Source organism: Armigeres subalbatus, chromosome 3 (assembly GCF_024139115.2).
Source record: "Armigeres subalbatus isolate Guangzhou_Male chromosome 3, GZ_Asu_2, whole genome shotgun sequence".
NCBI classification, from domain to species: Eukaryota; Metazoa; Arthropoda; class Insecta; order Diptera; family Culicidae; genus Armigeres; species Armigeres subalbatus.
Window position 1 is genome coordinate 409,592,035 of NC_085141.1, and position 19,114 is coordinate 409,611,148.

A 19,114-nucleotide genomic window follows, 5' to 3' on the forward strand; every position below is an offset into this window, starting at 1 on the left:
AGAACAACAAAATAGGCCTGCGCGAACTATCTGCTTACTGAGCAGAAACATGTGTCAACCGCTTTCGTGAGTTATAAAAGTCATATTTTTCTTCTAGATTAAGTGAAGGAATGGAAGAACTAATCATAGAATAAATCACGATGAAACTATCTAATATTTCCAAATTTATTGGGCAGATTGAAAAGATCAACTCAGTACCAAATTTTCAAAACGATATATCTGCTTTCGTAAACAAAGATTCAAACGTCGATTTGACGAATCGCAAACCAATACCATCAATGGGCAGGTGAAGGCTTGAACTACCAGATGATTTATTATTGTTACAAAATTATACATATATGGGGTCCAGTGTAAATATTTTGTGTGTAGCAGATCATCAAAATCTGCATACATGCCTATAATGCGAATAATATCAAGAAATGGCAACACAATTGGATTTCGATTTTCAAAAATTTAGAACGAAGTCTAACGATCAGTTTTTATTAAACAGACGGCAGTTTTAAGTTTATTTCAAAGAGAACATCAAAAGCTATAAAAATCGACATGATCAAAATAAAAAAATAAAAATCAAATGTCAAATTGTTAAAAATTGTTCAACTCAATCTGGCTGATCTCTGAGACTGTAAGAACAATTGAAAACAAAAAACAAAATTCACTACATCATCACCATCGAATATTTCTTATCATCCCTTACCTACCAAAACTTATGCTTCATTTTATACTTACTTTCTTTTTCTTGCTAACCCCTAAAGGCTAAGGGTAGCTCACTAGAATGTCGAGACGCTCAGAATGGTGTATGTAAGCGAAAACTCCACATACTACCTAATCTAGTGATCAGTAATAATATTTGCCAACAATGATAAGCAACATCTGTGGAAATGGGCTTTTCTTTTCGTTCTGGTGAAAAATGAATTTTCGTTCGTACATGAAGAAAATATAATTTATTTGTCAGTCTTGCTCTATAATTCATGGGTATCAAATACACACGCGCACACTTCAGCTTCAGGAGAGAATAAATTTATATTATATTTTGGGGCACACGAACTCCAAATGAACCCTTCCAGGTAGATAAAATACATCTGAATTTCTTCCTCTCGAATCATAAATTATGTACAAGAAAATACACGCGCACACAGTCTTCCTTCTCTGAACTTAAGCACGGAACTAAATCATAAATAACACAGTCAATCGCCACCGTCTGTACAGGCAAAAACAGACTCCACAGTTCCCATCTGCTCATCGATTGCATGATTGGATTTTATTATTCTCATTCACCATACAAATTTGAACTCTGAACAAACCACTGCCGCTGCCGTCATCGTCGTCCTTGGTGCCTTTCGAGTCATCCACCAGTGTGCAATCGGATGCGGCCTCGTCTGCTTTGGTGTGTCCTTCGGTCACAGCGGGCCCGGCAGCGGATGTCCCTCGCCCAATGAAGTTGTAATGGATTTCCTCGAAAATGGTCACATTCAGCCAATTTTCTGGTCTGGATTCGAAGAATTTGACCACCGATTGCGGATGAATGCTGGCAGTGGAGCTGCCGGTTGACATTGGCTTCTGCACTGCTGCTGTTGCTGGCTGGTACCCAGCTCGGGACTGCTGCTGCTGTCGCACGATATGGCGCACTGCGTCCTCGTAACTGGGCAAACCGGAAGCAATCGTATAGGACGGTAGGGTTTCAATGTCGTATGGGGGTGGCGCCTCGATGTCCATCCTCGTAAGGGATTGGCATGTGGCCGACGAAACTGCAATGGAGAAAAATAGGAATGATGGCTTAGTACATTTGAAAGGCTGCTGTGTACATGTTGTATAATGAAATATGTGTTGGATAGGTTTGCCAAAATATGTGTTTTATTGTGTGCACAGTCATGTGGGTCAAACTGCAGTCATTTCAATTTTTTCAATTAGGAGTTAAGTTTAAAACATTTTTGGTTTTCAAAATTGATATTTTCATGGGAACAGATTTGTTTGAAAAGAAGCCTAATTCCGATGCACATAGTTAACTTAATAATGGAAAGTATTTTTGCGATAAAAATATTTGGCAGCCGGTGGTACTTGAACCCACACTATACCATTAGGTACATGGATATCAGAACAGCACTTAACAGACTTCAGTGTTAGATAAATAAAGAAAAAAGATAGCCTCACACTTCGAAAAAGCCATGTAATTTTAGATGCTTCGAGACCGACACCCACGAGCATCATTATTGATGCGCAATTGTGTCATGATAAATGTGAAACTAGGTCCACTTTTAAATTTACACGGCTGTATTATTGAAATAAAAATGATAAAGTACCAGACGGGAATCGAACATTGGTTCGCTGCGTGAGCGCCACTCACGTTACCACCCAGCCATCACCGCTTCATGAGAAAGCAGAGATCAAAGTGAAACAAGTTCTACATTCTTCCGCGTACGCTATGTTCATTGCATCAACCCGTCGGCTGCTTGGGTGTTGGGTGCGTGTGTTGTCATTTCATACGTTCATCGCACCGGTTGCTGTGCTTTGGGTTCGATGGATGTAATTTTCAGTTTGTTTTTCATTGAAACTGTGGCGATTGGACTGAAACTTTCGTGTGCATCCAAATTGACTGAGAAATACATCTTAATTCATATTACGTCTTGCGTTATTGTGTCAGTTTTTTCAATCACGTCACTTGTAACATTAATATTTTTTTGGTGTGTATATATAAATATATGCTTTTCAAAACTTTGGAATATAGCTACCGTACAAGTCCATTACGTAATAAATTTTTTTGCAAACTTCAATTTTCGATAACGAGTTTTTCTCAATTAGCCCTCATAGTGACTAGTGAAGAAAAACTTGTTTTCAAATGTTGTCTATCATAGCGTTAGCGTTAGCGTTAGCGTTGTTACGGTATACTTCGTAGATTGGACACTAGTGATACTCATGTTTCTTATGGAATCCTTATCCAGATTGCTATCGGAAATCAAGGTGGGGAGTTACCCTTGATTCCAATCTAAGATAAAAATAGCATAAGCATGAGGATTACTACTCCCGGCCACGTGTTTTCAAATGTTGTCTATCATAAACCTAAACTTCTTTTGCGCACACCTCCAGCTTCTCATAATCATAGATTATAAACTGGGATGAGACGCATATAAGAACAATCTTTAATGACCTTTCATTCTTCATCACGCATCTCTTATCTTAAGAAAGTACTAATTGGTTCCATCGACTTTTTTTTAATTGCCTTATTTGTCTCATTATTCTCCAGTACCAGTACTATTGGTGCTACTTGAAGCACTGTGTAAAGATCACATTTTATCGAATTATCTAATTATTACAAATATTGATTTAAATAACAATTATTGATTTAATACGAATATTATTATGTTATGTTATCCAGATCGGATGAACAACAAGAAAAATGTACGATTTTTATGGGGGTGTAAATCAATTTGGGATCGCTCTATCATGCATATGATTTATCTAATCCTCTGTCTCTTGTTCATATGACTTGTATTTCGTTTCTCATCATGATCTACCTACTCAGAAATAAAAAAAAAACACTATCTTAATGGAACTATAAAAGCGTGTAGCTAGATAAATATTTAGATCCAAACCACCAGGCCCCCATTTAAATATATGCATAGCTGTTTAAGAATGAGTACTTTCTATTCCAGACGCCACACCAGCATGACACATGTCGTGTCGGATTATAACCGGTAAGAGGTTTAGAACCAACCAATGCGATAGCGGTCGTTCAAACTCCAAAAACCGTAGCATTGCGTTAGTCATCCATCCAATGCACGTTGTAGGTACATAAATGTGTATAGCAATCCTTTTTCTAAAGTTCACATTTCGACAATCAATTTGATTCGCTAAAGGATCCACCTTTTCTGATCCATTCAATTTTATTCCCAATTCCATAGCGTCTTTCCTTCGCTCAGTGGGACAACATGATAAATGACACAGCTTGAATTTATCTTAAAGATTTCGTTAGATACTGCATTAGAGCGGGGAAACCGCACACTTGGATCGGGAAACCGATCCTTTTTTCTAGAAGCGGGGGTGAAATGATTGATATTTGTGCACAGCAGCCAGCGCCTTTGCATCGCCCACATGTTGTTTAGTATTTTTATGCATACGGATGCTGCATTACAAATATAGATCAGTAGTTTTCAATTCTTTAAGTTTTAACCTTTTTAATCAATGTTAGGACTAATTGATAGCTTTTGGCTTCGAAACCCTTTTTCTATGCTTAATCTGAAAAAAAAAAAAAAATAGTGGACAGCATTTCAATGTTCAGCTTTTAAAAACGGATACATTTCAGCACCATCTATTCTCAAATGTGCTCCAAATGTAACGTCCAAAAGGTTGAGAACGTCTTTGAGTAATTGTAAATATACCGACAACGACGTTTGTTATCCTGCTTCTTTCCAACGGCTCACGTAATCCCATTCGGTGCACATGGTGTTCGTAGCATACACATAGGGAAACGTTGCAATCGGGGTGATTCGATCTTTTATGCATGACTGAACCATGCCAGCAGAGCTCAGAGCAGCTTTTCAACAGCTTCTCATCGTCCGATTATGTGGTGTACGTCTTTCCATCAGCGCCCTCGCTGCAAGGATATGTGTAGAAAAAAAAAACACAAAAGGAAATCCTATATCCCCGCAACAACGGAGGTCGTGCGCCGTACCGAGTGTGACCGATTTTCTTGGTAATAATATCGGTATTTGGGCATGGAATGCCAATATTGTGGGCATATCGGTGGGGCGTAGGATGTGGCAATAATCGATGCCGTAGGTAATCTAACTGAGATACGATAAACGATGCACAGGGGTCAGAGTGAATGGTTGATCCCATTTGTATTACTTTTCTGAATTTATGTGAATTCATACTTGTAATTGTAATTAAATACTTGTAATATTTGTTCCTTGTTTTGCATTTTTCCTTGTCATTTTGACCATCTCATTGATTAGATTGTGAGGATTGTGACTGGATTTGTTAAGTGTGAATAATCAGGTTCTCTGTTTTCAGTCACATGAAAGTGTTAATATTTTTAAATCTCTGTTAACTGTCCGATCCGGTTTTGAGCTTCATGTTGCCGTATATTGGACCAAAATCTGCATTAAAATAGCATTTTGTAACATTTACATTTTTGGCGATTTTGAATGAAACAATAGAGTGGCCCAGCCTAGTATGGGGAGAAAAAAAAGTCGTCGGATTCTACGGGGCACCCTCCAGGATTTTGCATTTAGGTAAGAAAATCATTCTCTGAAAATTTCAGCCTGATCGGTTATTGCATAAGCTGGCGCAATTGATTTGAAGTTAATATGGGGGTTTCAGCCGTAAAATATGGGAAAAATAAACCTCTGTTACTATTTCGTACAGGAAATTGGATGGAAGAGCCCGATTGAGCTCAGATTTGCAGGAAATGAAGTTAACATGCCAATGAACAATTCGACATAAAATTCTACTATGATTAAATAAACTTTAAATTAGTTTTTAGCAGATTTATTTGGAGTTTGGTTGAGCACTTAATTGCCTTCAAAACAAGCGCATGCAATCAAAGGTGCCTGCGATGCGTGAATTCGCGCGCACTGAAACATAAGTAACTGCACGCGCGCCACAACACATATCGCAGCTACCTTCGATTACATGCGCTTATTTTGAAGGCAATTAATGAATTTCAAAGTGCTCAACCAAACTCCAAATAAATCTGCTAAAAACTAATTTAAAGTTTAATTAATCATAGTAGAATTTTATGTCGAATTGTTCATTGGCATGTTAACTTCATTTCCTGCAAATCTGGCTCAATCGGGCTCTTCCATCCAATTTCCTGAACGAAATAGTAACAGAGCTGTATTTTCCCATATATTTCGGCTGAAACCCCATATTAACTTCAAAACAATTGCGCCAGCTTATGCAACAACTGATCAGGCTGAAATTTTCAGAGAATGATTTTCTTACCCAAAGGCAAGATCCTGGAGGGTGCCCCGTAGAATCGGACGACTTTTTGTATCCTGGGCCAGTCTAATGAAACATCTCCGGGTTCTTTCACTTGACCATGTGAAATCATAAAGTTCGTTCCAAAAAAACTTGAAAAAACTATGAAGTTATTTTGTAACATTAAGCAAAGTAACACAAGTAAACAGTAACACTGGAAAACTCTGTTGCTGGAATGCCATGTGCTGTGAACAAAATTTACACTGGTCGACAGTAAATATGTATTACCGATGCTCATGTATTGCATTTGTAGTCTTCGACCTCTAGAATCGAATAATGACTGGCACTGTTGATTGATTGGAAAATTCCCGAGATCATTTGGTCACAAAGTAGGATGGGGTTTATCGCTTGAATGGCGTTGAAGTAATTACGCAGTACAAGAAAAGTTTGGAGTCCAGGAAAATTTAAAGCGCGTCCAATGAATATTTTACTGGCTAGTGATCAAAGACTGCTAGGGTAAAAGTTCCCATAGTCGTGGGTGTTCCTATAGTTGCGGTAGTGTTGTTTTTACACAATCTACGTATTTAACGCAGCAACCCATGTAGTATATCAATTTGTTGACCTGTCTTCTTCTTCTTCTGTCATTACACGAAATAGAAGAAAACGGGTTGAGAATTGCATCAAAATTGGTAAAGTATCAATAAAATAGCTTATCCTTTTCTCTTCGTTGCACCAATAGTTGTGGTAGTGTTCCTATAGTTGCGAGTCCCATATGAAAACAATGGGATTCGCAACTATAGGAACACGAATTGAAAAATACCGCAACTATTGGAACACTGCACCAATATGTGGAGGTACCATTTTAGGTAACAATAAACGGATAAAATAAAATTAATAAACTTTCATATGCACCCTTGAGGTAAGTGAAATGAAGTATAGGCTTAGTGTGAACCAACAAATAGTGGTAGAACGTGCTTAGTTCCTCCACTATTGGGTCTTCTACCCTATTGCTAAATTTGGGATATTTAGTTTATATTTGAATTTATGACATTTCCGATAGGCGTAGTTGTTCCTAAAGTTGCGGTAGTGTTATTTTTGGCCAATCTACTTATTAAACGCAGCAACCCATGCAATTTATCAATTTGTTGACCTGTCATAACACGATCACTGCACTAATAATTGGAGGATACTAATTATAAAAAACTAATTAATAAAATCGGTTTTATCTGGGAAAGCTCAATGTTATTGCAGTTTTTTTTGTCAACAAAATGATAAAATTTCGAGTTACCCCTTCAGATAATCAAAATTTGCTGTCGAATTTCAAAGGAGGAGGAACAGAACTTGAAGAAAATATTTGCTTCGTCTTTAACCAATCATTCGGTGAGGAATAAATGGTTTAAAAATAAATCAAAGAAAAACGATTCCTTACCGAACAAAAGTGACACATTCAATGAACAAAGTTTGTGAGTTCTAGGAGGCAGCAGGGACTATTATAAGCACTGGCCCTGGCCACTGCGAGTTGTGGGGCTTGCCAATGATGTGGAATGTTTGACAATGAGCTCTGAAATACATAAAAAGAAGAGCTCTTGCCTAATTCCTTGTATTGGGTGGGTTTTTACTATGATAGGATGTGCCAAGTAGTCAGTAAAAATCGTACCGATTTTCTGTCACAATCGTACCGGTTGCTGATTGCAGGGTGGCCACTGAAATTTGATTTTCAAATTCCCGGTTTTTTCCCGCTTTTCCCGATAAATTTTGGCAAATTTTCTCGGTTTTTATTTAACTTGAAAACAAACAGGGTAAGAATTTTGGAACTTTAACAAGTGTTTTATTTCCTTACCAAATCGGAAGTCCGCCTTAAATTGAAGTAACTGATCATTTGTAGCGAATCTTTGAAATAGTTACATTAAATGACCAAAAACGTGCTATGCAAAATGCTTTAATCAGCAGACACACTGAAATTGTGCGCTAATAAACATACGGCTCGATTGCGTTTTGAAGTTTATTTTTAGCGAAATCATTTTCGGCGAGTGAGCAAAGCGATGCGATTCTATCCGAGAAACTCAAGCGCTATGCTATGCTATCCCTACAAAATCGCAAGCGAGTTGGCTCGGCCATGAAGCCTCGACGATTTCTGTTTTTTAGTTTGGTTGCTGATCTAGATTGTCGTTGTCTGACAGTTGATATACTCGATTAAGCTGAAAACTAGCGAAGTTGGATTTTTCTCGCAATCCGTACGTTAAACCTAACTTCGCTAGTGGCGCGCTAGTCTAATAAGGGCCTAATTGGACTAGCGAACGACTCACGCAGTTAGGTTTTACGTACGGATTGCTAGAAAAATCCAACTTCGCTAGTCCCCCATTTCGGTTTTCAACCTGACTAGCGATAAATAAATGCAACTTCACATCGTTGAACCTGATCTAATGCAATGCGTATAAAGCATACACTGCTAAAAAAGTGTACACACAAAAGACTTCGAAGTATGCTCTTTTGACTATAAAGCATACAATTATGACTTCAAAGTACGCTCTTTCGTAGGAGAATGGGACTACACATAAAAAGGAATAAATATTATGCACAATTATGAGTATCTTTTATTCACAAATGATTAACATTTATGCATAAAAACAGGAAAAGTGTGTAATACTTATCCTTTTTATGCATCAAATATGACTCCTTTTGTGGGTAGTCCCATTCTCCCACAAAAGAGTAGAAATACACAAAAGAGCATACTTTCAGCTGTGCGTGTACTGCTTTGTGCTTTGTGCTGGGGTTTCTAAACAAACCTGACACGACAGGACCCCAGCAGTTATTAGAATCGACTATAAAATTGGACATCATTACAGTTAATTTGTTTTAATGTTTGAACTCAGTTCATTGCTCATTATGTATAATTTGTTCCATGCAGGGATTTCCTTTGCGCGTTATTTTTGCAAAGCTTTCCAAAGTTTTCTTTTTCGCCGTAATATTGTCCTCACAAGTGTTTTTAGCCAGAATGGGCCTCCCAGGGAAAACGATAGGAAGAGATATTGAGAAATGTTCAGCAGCTTACAAGCATAGCAGCATATGGAGGCGCATGGTATATTTGTACCATGATTCATTTTATGACTAAACTTTTAAAACAAAAGACAAGCCTCCCGAAATCAAAATTCAAAAGTACTCGCGTTTTCAAGGGCACACTGCTCAATACGGAAGCAACACACAACTGTCATTTTTATTATTTCAGCTTTGTTGCGTCGCAGCATGCGTGAAATAATAAAAATGACAGTTGTTCGTATTTTCCGTATTGAGTATGGCCCTTGAAAAGGCGAGTACTTTTGAATTTGGATTCCGTGATGATTGTCCTTAATTGAATAAATTTGCAAGCTTTTGTATGGCAACTTGGATTAAGAGAACCTGAACCTAATTACATGTTGAGAAGTACGTGTTATGGTTAACAAGTCGAATATCTACTGCGATCAAGAATTAATCATGAGAATCATGATTCCCAACAGCAGGTTCCTTGGCGTTTTCTAGCCGATTCTCACAATTATTTCAAGGTTTTATTGCTAGAGCCCTTGCGTATTAGATGCAGTTGAAATTAGTTTAATGCAGATGTTATAAGTTCTTCAAATTGTACTACTATCATTATACTATTATCAAACCGAATTCAATCTAACATGTCCATACCAGTCCCTAGAGCCCTTGCGTAATATACAGGGAATCAATTTTTCAATCAACCAACGACAAAGCTTTCGGTTCAAAGTTAATTGCCTATTTCCGGGGATTAAACCACCCGACTTGGACATTAATTTACAATGTTATGAAACTCATATGTGAATATGTACGTTATGTGAAAGATATTGATTTGGAAAATGTATTGGAAAGTGGTTACCTCCAATACATTTTCCAAATAAATATCTTCCACATAACGTACATATTCACATATGAGTTTCATAACATTGTAGACAAAGCTTTGTTTTTGTCTGAGATAATAATGACAAAGATCCGAAAAATGTTGTCCACGACAAAAAGAACATTGCATTCTCTCTAGAACTTATTTCGGTTTTATGTTATTGTAGTTTCTTCTTTCATAGAAATATTCGAGAATCTAACGCTGTTTACAAAAATAGCCTCGTATTCTCGGAAATATCAGAGCATGCAAGGCAAATGATTCTTGTCATATTGTGTTCAGGTTCTGACAAAGGCTTGTTGCAAGGTGCGTTTGTCAGTAACAAACTCTGTTGATGACAAAGGGTATATTGTTAGGCGTTGCTAGAATATTGATTCCCTGATTATACAGATGGTCTAAGTTCTCCAAATTGTTCCCCGTAAAGATTGAAACTTTAACTGTATATGACCCCTTCGAATTGATCAATAATAAAATCTCCCAAACTGCCGAGTCTGTTGGTGAGCTAAAACGTATTATAGAAAACCTCATCATTTTTGTTTATATAAAATTGAATTTTTACAAAACGAATTTGGACTGGAAAATTTGTTCTGAGAATTTTCAGATTACTCAGGCTGTAGTCAAAAGGAATAGTTTTGTTTTGCCTGACATTTCGTCCTTTTATTTTGGCCTTCTTCAAGGCCAGTGTTTCCAAAGCCCTCAAGTTCCACACCAAATGTTTAAAAAAAATTTCAAGAAGCCCGCTCTACATTGAACACGACAAACCTAAGAACGAAAAACGATAGACAGTTTCACCGTTGAAAAAGGCAAATGTAAAAGGCCGAAGCTTCGGGCAAAACAAAACTCATCGTTTTGACCAGTGCTGACAAAAGTCATCGTCGCAGCCTGAAATGCCACACGCCGATGACGCGCACGATATAAGCTTTCGTCGTACAACCAAATCGCAACGACAACATCGAAGCACGAAGAATTCGTAATATTATTCTTCAAGCGACTCTGCTAGTCGAAATTTTACTTAAACCTTTGCAATAATGAATTTGAGGTATCATATAAAGGCTTTTTTTTATTAGTGATTTTTTTATTTAGGCTCAGACGTTTTCTTCAAACTTTACGGAGCCAAATACAGTAAAAATAATAATATGATTATTTCGTACAATTCATAAAACAAATTATTTTGTGTTTTTGCGAGAGTCTGATGAGCTCGACGTTGGCTCACCTCTAGCTTTTAAGTCTTTTCCTTCCTCACCACCTTGAAATCTTTCACTAACTTGGAACAGTTTGGAATCCCGAACGTTTTTTGAATGTATTCGTCGTCGATTTCCGGCCTCTGCTTGTCTGTCATTCCGTCTACTTTCGGCATCCCACTTTTTTCCTCTCCTTGATGGTCTCCGATCATTTCTTCTTCTAATTCCTCGATTTCGTCTTCCGCTTAATCTGCTTCCTTAGTTTCTGTTTTTTCCTCTGCTGGTGTAATGTTCCTCCCGTATGCCATACCTCGATCTTTCCTTGTAGGGCAAGCGTTTTGACGGTGCCGTGTACCTTGACATAAAAAGCACTTGTTCTTCAAACCGTCATGAAAAACTTTAACTTTCCGGCAATTTACTTCAATCGACGGAAGAATCTCCTTCTCAATTTCCATATAAACACCTCTTACACCGGTGTAAATTTGGTCTAAACCCAATTCAGCGGGAAACTTTTCACGAGTCGTACGATGCACTTTTCCGTACTGGTTGAGAACCATGGAAAGATCATTGCCTGAGATTTCTGGTCGTAGATCGAACACTCGAACGTAACGAGCATTGTGACCAGCTACCATCATACAGACATCCACAGTTCGCCCTTCAGCAGGGAATCAATTTTTCTGGAATGCGCGTGCGAAACAAACGACAAAAGCGAACCAACGACAAAGCTTTGTTTTTGTCGGAGATAATAATGACAAAGATCCGAAAAATTTTGTCAGCAACAAAAAAGAAGATAATCTTGTTGCTAACTTTCAACCCGTTATTTTGCAGTATTTCTAGGGCAAATTTCGGTTTTAGCCTATCATAGTTTCTGCTTTTATGGAAATATTTGAGAATCGAACAATGATTACAAAATTAGCATTGTATTCTCGGAAATATAAGAGCTGCAAGGCAAATGATTCTTGTCATATTGTGTTCGGGTTCGGATAAAGGTTTGTCGCTAGGTGCATTTGTCAGTAACAAACTCTGTTGATGACAAAGAGTATATTGTTAGGCGTTGCTCGAATATTGATTCCCTGCCCTTCAGCGTATCTGAATTTCCGTGGTTCTGCATTCCTTCGAAGAGATTCTACCATCACTGCCTCCGAAATAAATTTGATGCAGATGTTCCTATTTTCTGACAATTTATAAACAGCCTCCACATTCGATACATCGCATTTCAACTGCTTTATGAAATCAGCAATTTCTACCCACGAAGCGGAATACAACCGAATTACAGATCATCTCACTCATAACTATGTGTTTGATTTTGGCGTATTCATGCACAGAAGAAAAATAAACGATCTGACGATGTGCACTGATGCAGCGCTGAAAAAGATATCGATTCACAATTGAAATGCAAGAATAATTCCGGCAAGGCACTTTCGCAGTCGCATGCGTCGTGTACGACAGGTCCCGAGCAACTTATTGCATAAAGGCTTTGGGTATGATGAAAAATTTAATTTCGCCATACTAATTTCCATGCAAACTTAAAATGGCTTGTGCTAAATCAGTTTTTATTCAAATCAACTCATATTTTTGGAGGACACTCAGAACACGCGACAGAATCAGATGAGCGTTGTGGAGAAAAATCAATTTTTTGAACCACCCTAGTAAGTAGTCTTTGAGCTATACAGACACTGCCTGAATCAAATGGCCTCAGGATCGGCACGCTCACCTCAAGTAACTCACATACGGGTAATTTTTACACTTGAAGTAGGAAAACCACAGTATTCTAACAGGACAGTACACTTTAGTCATATTATTTCTTCTGACTCCCTCCCTCTCTTTCTATCAATTCTTCTCTTTCCTACTTAACTAATCTGACCTTTTCTCCTTCCACAATTGACCTTTTCCATCAAAATTGTATCTTGTTTTATTCTCTCAGTCATTTTTTTTTTTGGCTTAATTGAGGTCAACTTTCCCAAAGAATCCATATTTTTTGAAGCCTCTTTTAAAATCAAAAACAAAACCCGAAAAAGTGCTGCACGTGTGAATCGGCTTGAAAAGTTCATCCGATGTTCGTTCATAGTCGGGCAAATGTTAATCCAATTTCGAAAAACACCACTTTTTCACTTGTCACATTTTTTTTTAAATTTTCTTAAGCACTTTTTCGATTTTTTGTCTAAAATTCAAAAAATACTCTGAAATGTCAAAACATATGGGTTCTTTGGATAAGTTGACCTAAAATTAAATAAACAATCGATTGAGCGAATAAAAATTTTTGGCGGGAATGGTCAATTCTACACATCATCCATTGCTTCCTAAATTTCAATAACTGTCAAATGAGCTCAAACGATGTCTTCCGAGGTCGGTGTCCCTCTTAGCTTTCGGGATGAAAACTGCGCATCCCTAGCAGATCGTTTGGCCTTATAGGTAATATGATCAAAAATGTTGACCCGTTTGGCCAAATGTCCCTTTTTGTCAAACGACCATTTTGGTCAAATGACCTATTTGGCCAAATGGCTTAACCAATGGCCAAAATGGCCAAAACCCAAATTTGACCGAATGAGATTTTCGACCGTGTGTCCATCTTGTCCAAACGGAATTTTCGGCCAAATAATCTATTCGGACAAACGAATTTAAGGCCGAATGAAATTTTTGGCCAGATGGGTTTCGCCGTAATGGTTTGTTCGATCAAGTGTCACATTCGGCCAAACAACTTTGGGTCTATGGTCAAGAGGCCCTTCCCGTTATTTGGTCGAAAGTCGTTCGGCGGAAAGCCTTGTTCGGATGTCACTTGACCAAATAAAACTTTTAGCCGAAAGTTGTCTAACAAAATTTTGTTTGGACAAAATTAACGTTTGGTCGAATGGTTATTAGATCGAAAATGCCATTTGGCCGAAAACGACATAGGGCTCAAAGGGACAAATAATTTGACGAATAATTTGAACTTCTGGTTACTCTATGAGCATCAGATAAACCGGTTTCTGGCTGCTCTCTTTGCTGTTTTGTTTTGAGTCTGCGTTCCGTTTCACTATGTTTGATTTTTCTTTTTCCAAATCAATCTTTGGAATTTACATAAGAAATCTTTTAGAGTTTCTACAAGAAGTTTTTCGAAAACAGTCGTTTAGGTGCTTTTTCGTAGTCAATGAATACCACCTGCGAAATTTTGCATACATTTATCGTAATTTGATCAAACTTGAATCTATATTTCTTTGTTCAAATTAAAATTATTTACATTAGCTTCAGAGATTTTATAGTCACAATAGTAAATAAAGATGTATTGAATGATTTATTTCAATTTTCTAAGGGATTTTTGTGCCTCCAGAATTTTAGTCCTATTATTTGTTCAAATTTCGAAAATTAGTTTTCGAATAATTTTTAATTATCTCTTATTCTTGATTGTTTGCACAAGTGCAGAATAGGAAACAAGGAGGTATTTTTGGCCAAAACTATGAATCGTGCAATACATGTTGGTATTCATCATAAAAACAAAGATAGAAAAGAAAATTTTTTTTTAGGCTTTAATGGGGTATAGGACCAATTTTCGGCATAGTATCGATTTTTGTCATATTTTACAAAACCAACGGAATTTGGTCACTTTTGGCTTGTAATAAGCCTGTTTGATGGTGGATAAAATACTAAGGGCCGTTTTCTTCACCTCCGCTTAACTCTTAAGCGGTGCTTACGTTTAAACCTGGTTTAAGCACTAAGCGGAGGTGAAGAAATTGGCCCTAATGGTCATATAAAGGTTTAATGGCATATTCGTGTCACAGACAAATGGACGCAAAACAGATTTCCAAAAAAGAACAAAAAAGCATTATTAGCTTTCGGTGTTGAAAATTCACTGAGTAGAACTTATAAACTAACAAAGGAAGGTAGAGCAGATTCAATTAGCGTCATATTTTGCCATCATCGAAAGAGAATTACAGAGGGTACAATGGTATTGATCAAACGTCTATAAAGCGTAGCATAGTTAGTCATAAAAACATATTGAAAATCATTAGGTGATTATATATGTAGTTATGAATCATTGTAAAATAAATAAATAAATAAAATAAATTTCATTTATTTAATATTTCATTAAGTTTTTTTGCATAATTATAAAAAGGTAATGTGACAAGGAGTTATTCAACACACTATTCATCTAACACGTTATGGTTAAATCTATAATTCGCTACTATTATGTAGTAATAACAAAATTGTAAATTTTGAACCCCTTCCCTTCTCACTGCGTAACGCTGTTTAAATGATAGATGTTTTTTCTCATGAATTGTGCGCAACGCCAACCCTCCCACTCAAAATGTTATGAAAATTCTTTTCTTCGCCAAATTCAATTGAAGTAGCATTTTTGAGTAACTCAAATGAAAATTGAGAAAAAAGAAGTTTTCCAAAAACCTGATTATTTCCCCTAACGGTAATGTTGTCTTTCTCGTGCATTATAAAACATGTATTTTGGTCATAACTTTTGTGCCCATAGTCCGATTCAGCTTATTTTCAATAGGAAATAAGGGAACAACTCAGACGAATGAAACTTGTTGCGCGTAAATCAGTTTAGGGTAAGTGCCTAAAAAAGAGCTAAGATCATTTTTGCTCACACACTTACAGACATTCGCACACACACAGGTACACATAGATATCACATCGATTCGTTGAAGTGAGTTGATCGGTATATATTACTATGGGTGTTCGGGCTTTCTTTATAATGCTTTTGGAGCGATTATATAGCTTCTATGTAAACTTAGTACACGAGAAAAGCAACAATGAATAGTTTTTCAAAGTCATGTATTTAAAAAAATGGCGAATTTGGGCAGAATTTTATTCATGGTCAGTTAAAAAGTTCAACAGTGTAGTCCATGTTGTTTTACTGCGGGGTATTGTGGGGTACCAAACTGTTTTGTTCGTTAAATGTTTCGTCAAAAATGCTTTTACAAAACTCTTTTCTAGAGGGGCCAGTTGGATGTTTAAATGTTTGTTTTATTAAGAAGATATAGAGACAAAAACACGAATCGATTTTTTTGCCACCCACCAAAAATTCCCCAAGGGATTGGGACCCACAGTTTGAGAAATTATGACCTAGACAACAATTTGCTGTATCGCTGTCGGTCATCATTGTCCCTGAAAACTAAGCTTGCTGCATACAAGCAAATGATCGCATGATCAGCATGATCGAATACGTCTGGAAGAGCTGCGCAAAACTCATCATCTGATACTTCAACGAGTCCAAAACAAATTACTGAGGATGAATCTCAACACTTCTCCCAGGGCACGAACTTCTGAAGTCCATCGTTTGGCCGGGATTAATAATCACCAAGAGCGCTTTGGATCAAATACACAAACAAACCAGAGCCTCCTCTAGGAATGTCAAATAGAAATAGGAGATTATAAAACAAATATTTGGAACAGTATCGAAACAAATATTTTTATTTAACTGAAATAGGAGGGGCTTAAAGGCCAATCTCTTAGAATCTATAGCAAGCTTTGTAAATTAAAAAAAAATTAATGACATAAAAAAAAAAATTGAATTAAAAAAATCTTGAGCCACCTCGAAATTTTATCCGAATTAGCTAAAAATTTGACAGAAGGCTTATTTTAGCATAAGAATTGTGTTTCTGGGCTGACCGGTTGAAGTTTTGATACTTTTTAAAAACATGAAGAGGTCTAATATTTAGTTTCTCAAACAATCGAAAACAAATTCATACATTCCTGAACAAAAGTTTTGTTTTGTTTTTGCCTTTTTCGTATACTAAGTATACGTAAAGGCTATATGATCACTCCAAAACCAAAGTTTTGATAGAAGGCTCGGAGATCCATAGTATTATATATTAATCGACTCAGCTCGACGAATTGAGGTGATGTCTGTTTGTGTGTATGTATGTATGTGGAACTTAGCATTGCCACCGAATTACTCGCAACAAGTTCCATTCGATGGGAAATCCTGTTCCATTGTTTGCTATTGAAAATTGGCCAGATTGGACTATGGGATCAGAAGTTATGGCCAAAATACTATTTTCTATGCGCAAAACACGCAAAAAATCACTCAGTCATATTTTTTAGTATTTTTAGTATTTACGAGAAAGGCACCAACACCGCTAGGTGGATTAATCCTGGTTTTTTTTTGCCAGGATACGTATTTTTGGACGAGGATTCAGAATGTATAGAAATCTCATTTTGATCAAAAATGTTACATATGCAGTTTCTCAAACAAACGGTTCAATTATTATTAGACTGAAACTAGATTAAACCCAAAGAATGTAAATTTCATTGACTTTCGAGTTATTCTATTTTTGCTCTAGTTCAAGTCGAAATTGTCCATCCATTCAAATTAGTTGAAATAAGTCCAGTTTTGTTTCATTGCAAAAATTTTGTTATACAGACCCATTCGATTTTGGCAACACGTTCGGAACATTTATGTTGCCAAAATCGATACTTCACATTTCTTCACTTATTGTGACACTAGACACACTGTGACTATTTTTTACGCGGATTTTAAAATCTAAGCATTTTTTATTGTTTTTTCACGCGATTTTTTATCGAATCATCAATTTAATTGATATCATAGAAAATACAGCAGTCATGATACTTATGAATTTATGATATCGATCAGGCATATTCAGGAAGCTGTTCTCTTATTATTCAATAATTACGTTAATTACTGTTTTCCATATTCCATTAGGTTTTGTTCGGCTGAAAACACATATTACGTGATTAAATATTCATCGACATGGAAAAGTTCGTTCCCACAAGCGTGAAGCGAACGAATTTGCTGAACTTTAATCCAGCGAAGCATGAAACATAATTAAACGGAAAACAAATTGAATTATTTCGCTTACCACACTTCTGCCATCTCCGGTATTTGTAGTACAAATAGCACGAGCACACGCAAAACAGCCCAGACAGGATCAGCAACACCATCACGGCTCCTATCCAAAGCAGGCTGGGATCCACAAGTGGCTCCTCGATTTGATTTATCCCGTCCCCAAAGCTCAGCCCCCACCCATCGGCCCCTCCCCGAGCACCGGCAAAGTGTTGCAAACTACTCATCAAACTGAAATCACTCGAGTTGCGGTCGCCCTGCACTGACGGGTCCACTGGCGATAGGGCGCTGCTGTCCCGGTCACGACTTGGTTCACTGTGCAAATTCTGCCAAAACAGCGTGTAATTATTATCACGAATCAGCTTGTCGAAATCCAAACTGCTAGGCACTTCAAACGTAATGCGCGATTCCATGGCATCCAGCATGACGGGAACGGTATCCAACGGTGCACTTCATGGGAACTCGAGAGCCGAGAGATGCTTTCAGAAAACGCACGCACTTGTTTAGATATCACCGGTTTGGTACCGGCACGCACTGTTGAACTTGACCAACTCCCGTGGGAAAAACACATCCGATCTCCGCGGCGTTCGTTGCACGACTGAATCCGTCGGCCGTTAGATGGTGAGCATAAGAATGGAAAGCATGCGGCTGGCATATCGATTCTTTCCCAGTCCCAGCCCAGCGACACTGAGTAGCTTCAACACCACTACTGCTGCACAAACAGCTGATCGGAGCATAGGTTTTTATGGGACGAAGGATTGCTCGAAACGGAAAGTCGAACACGCTTGGTAGTTGGTGTTGGTGTTGGTGATTGAAGGAAACATGTTGCGCATTCCGAGAAGGGTGCGGGTGGGAAATGTATGCTGTCAGTTTTGTTCGAAACATGTGTATGTGGAGTTATGCTACAAGAATGTCTGTGCTAATGCGAAGGTATGCTGTCTGTTGAGAAACACAGATTGGCGTTTGTGTTCTGTCATCGTAAGAACTGCAGTAATTAATTAAAAAACCAGATCTATTCACCTAGCAATGATGGTGCTTTTCTCGTGCATTATGAGAAACATACATGTCATTACGTCATACGATCGTGTCATTTTTAATAGCGAATAATAGTACCTTATTTCCCATTATATGACAAATTTTTCGAACATAGAGAAAATATTCTACAAATACCTCATACCTCCTACTTAAATTGAAACTGATGTAAATGTACAGTACGTCAAAGAATTTTTCACGTCTTCTTCGATTCTCGAATCGGAAGCCAAAGCATTGACACTCATACGTTGCAGCATTGTGGCACACAGAGCTAATTAGGGACCCTGCTAACTGAGC

The 19,114-nt window shown here is 37.5% G+C and overlaps 1 protein-coding gene across 1 annotated transcript; it reads right to left on the minus strand.

The window, feature by feature from the left end:
- Positions 1-922: 922 nt before the first annotated feature.
- Positions 923-18,395, minus strand: LOC134224176 (protein commissureless 2 homolog). Its single transcript, XM_062703462.1, has 2 exons — positions 17,802-18,395; positions 923-1,745 (listed from the first exon to the last, which is right to left on the minus strand). The coding sequence occupies exons 1-2, from the start codon at positions 18,208-18,210 to the stop codon at positions 1,237-1,239; spliced, it is 918 nt and encodes a 305-aa protein (XP_062559446.1). The 5' UTR covers positions 18,211-18,395; the 3' UTR covers positions 923-1,236.
- Positions 18,396-19,114: the final 719 nt, after the last annotated feature.

Coding starts and splice junctions, on each gene's coding strand:
- LOC134224176 (XM_062703462.1), bottom strand. CDS start 18,210: ATGCTGGATGCCATGGAATCGCGCATTACGTTTGAAGTGCCTAGCAGT. Junction 1,746..17,801: donor CCGGAGATGGCAGAAGTGTG/GTAAGCGAAATA, acceptor TCTCCATTGCAG/TTTCGTCGGCCACATGCCAA.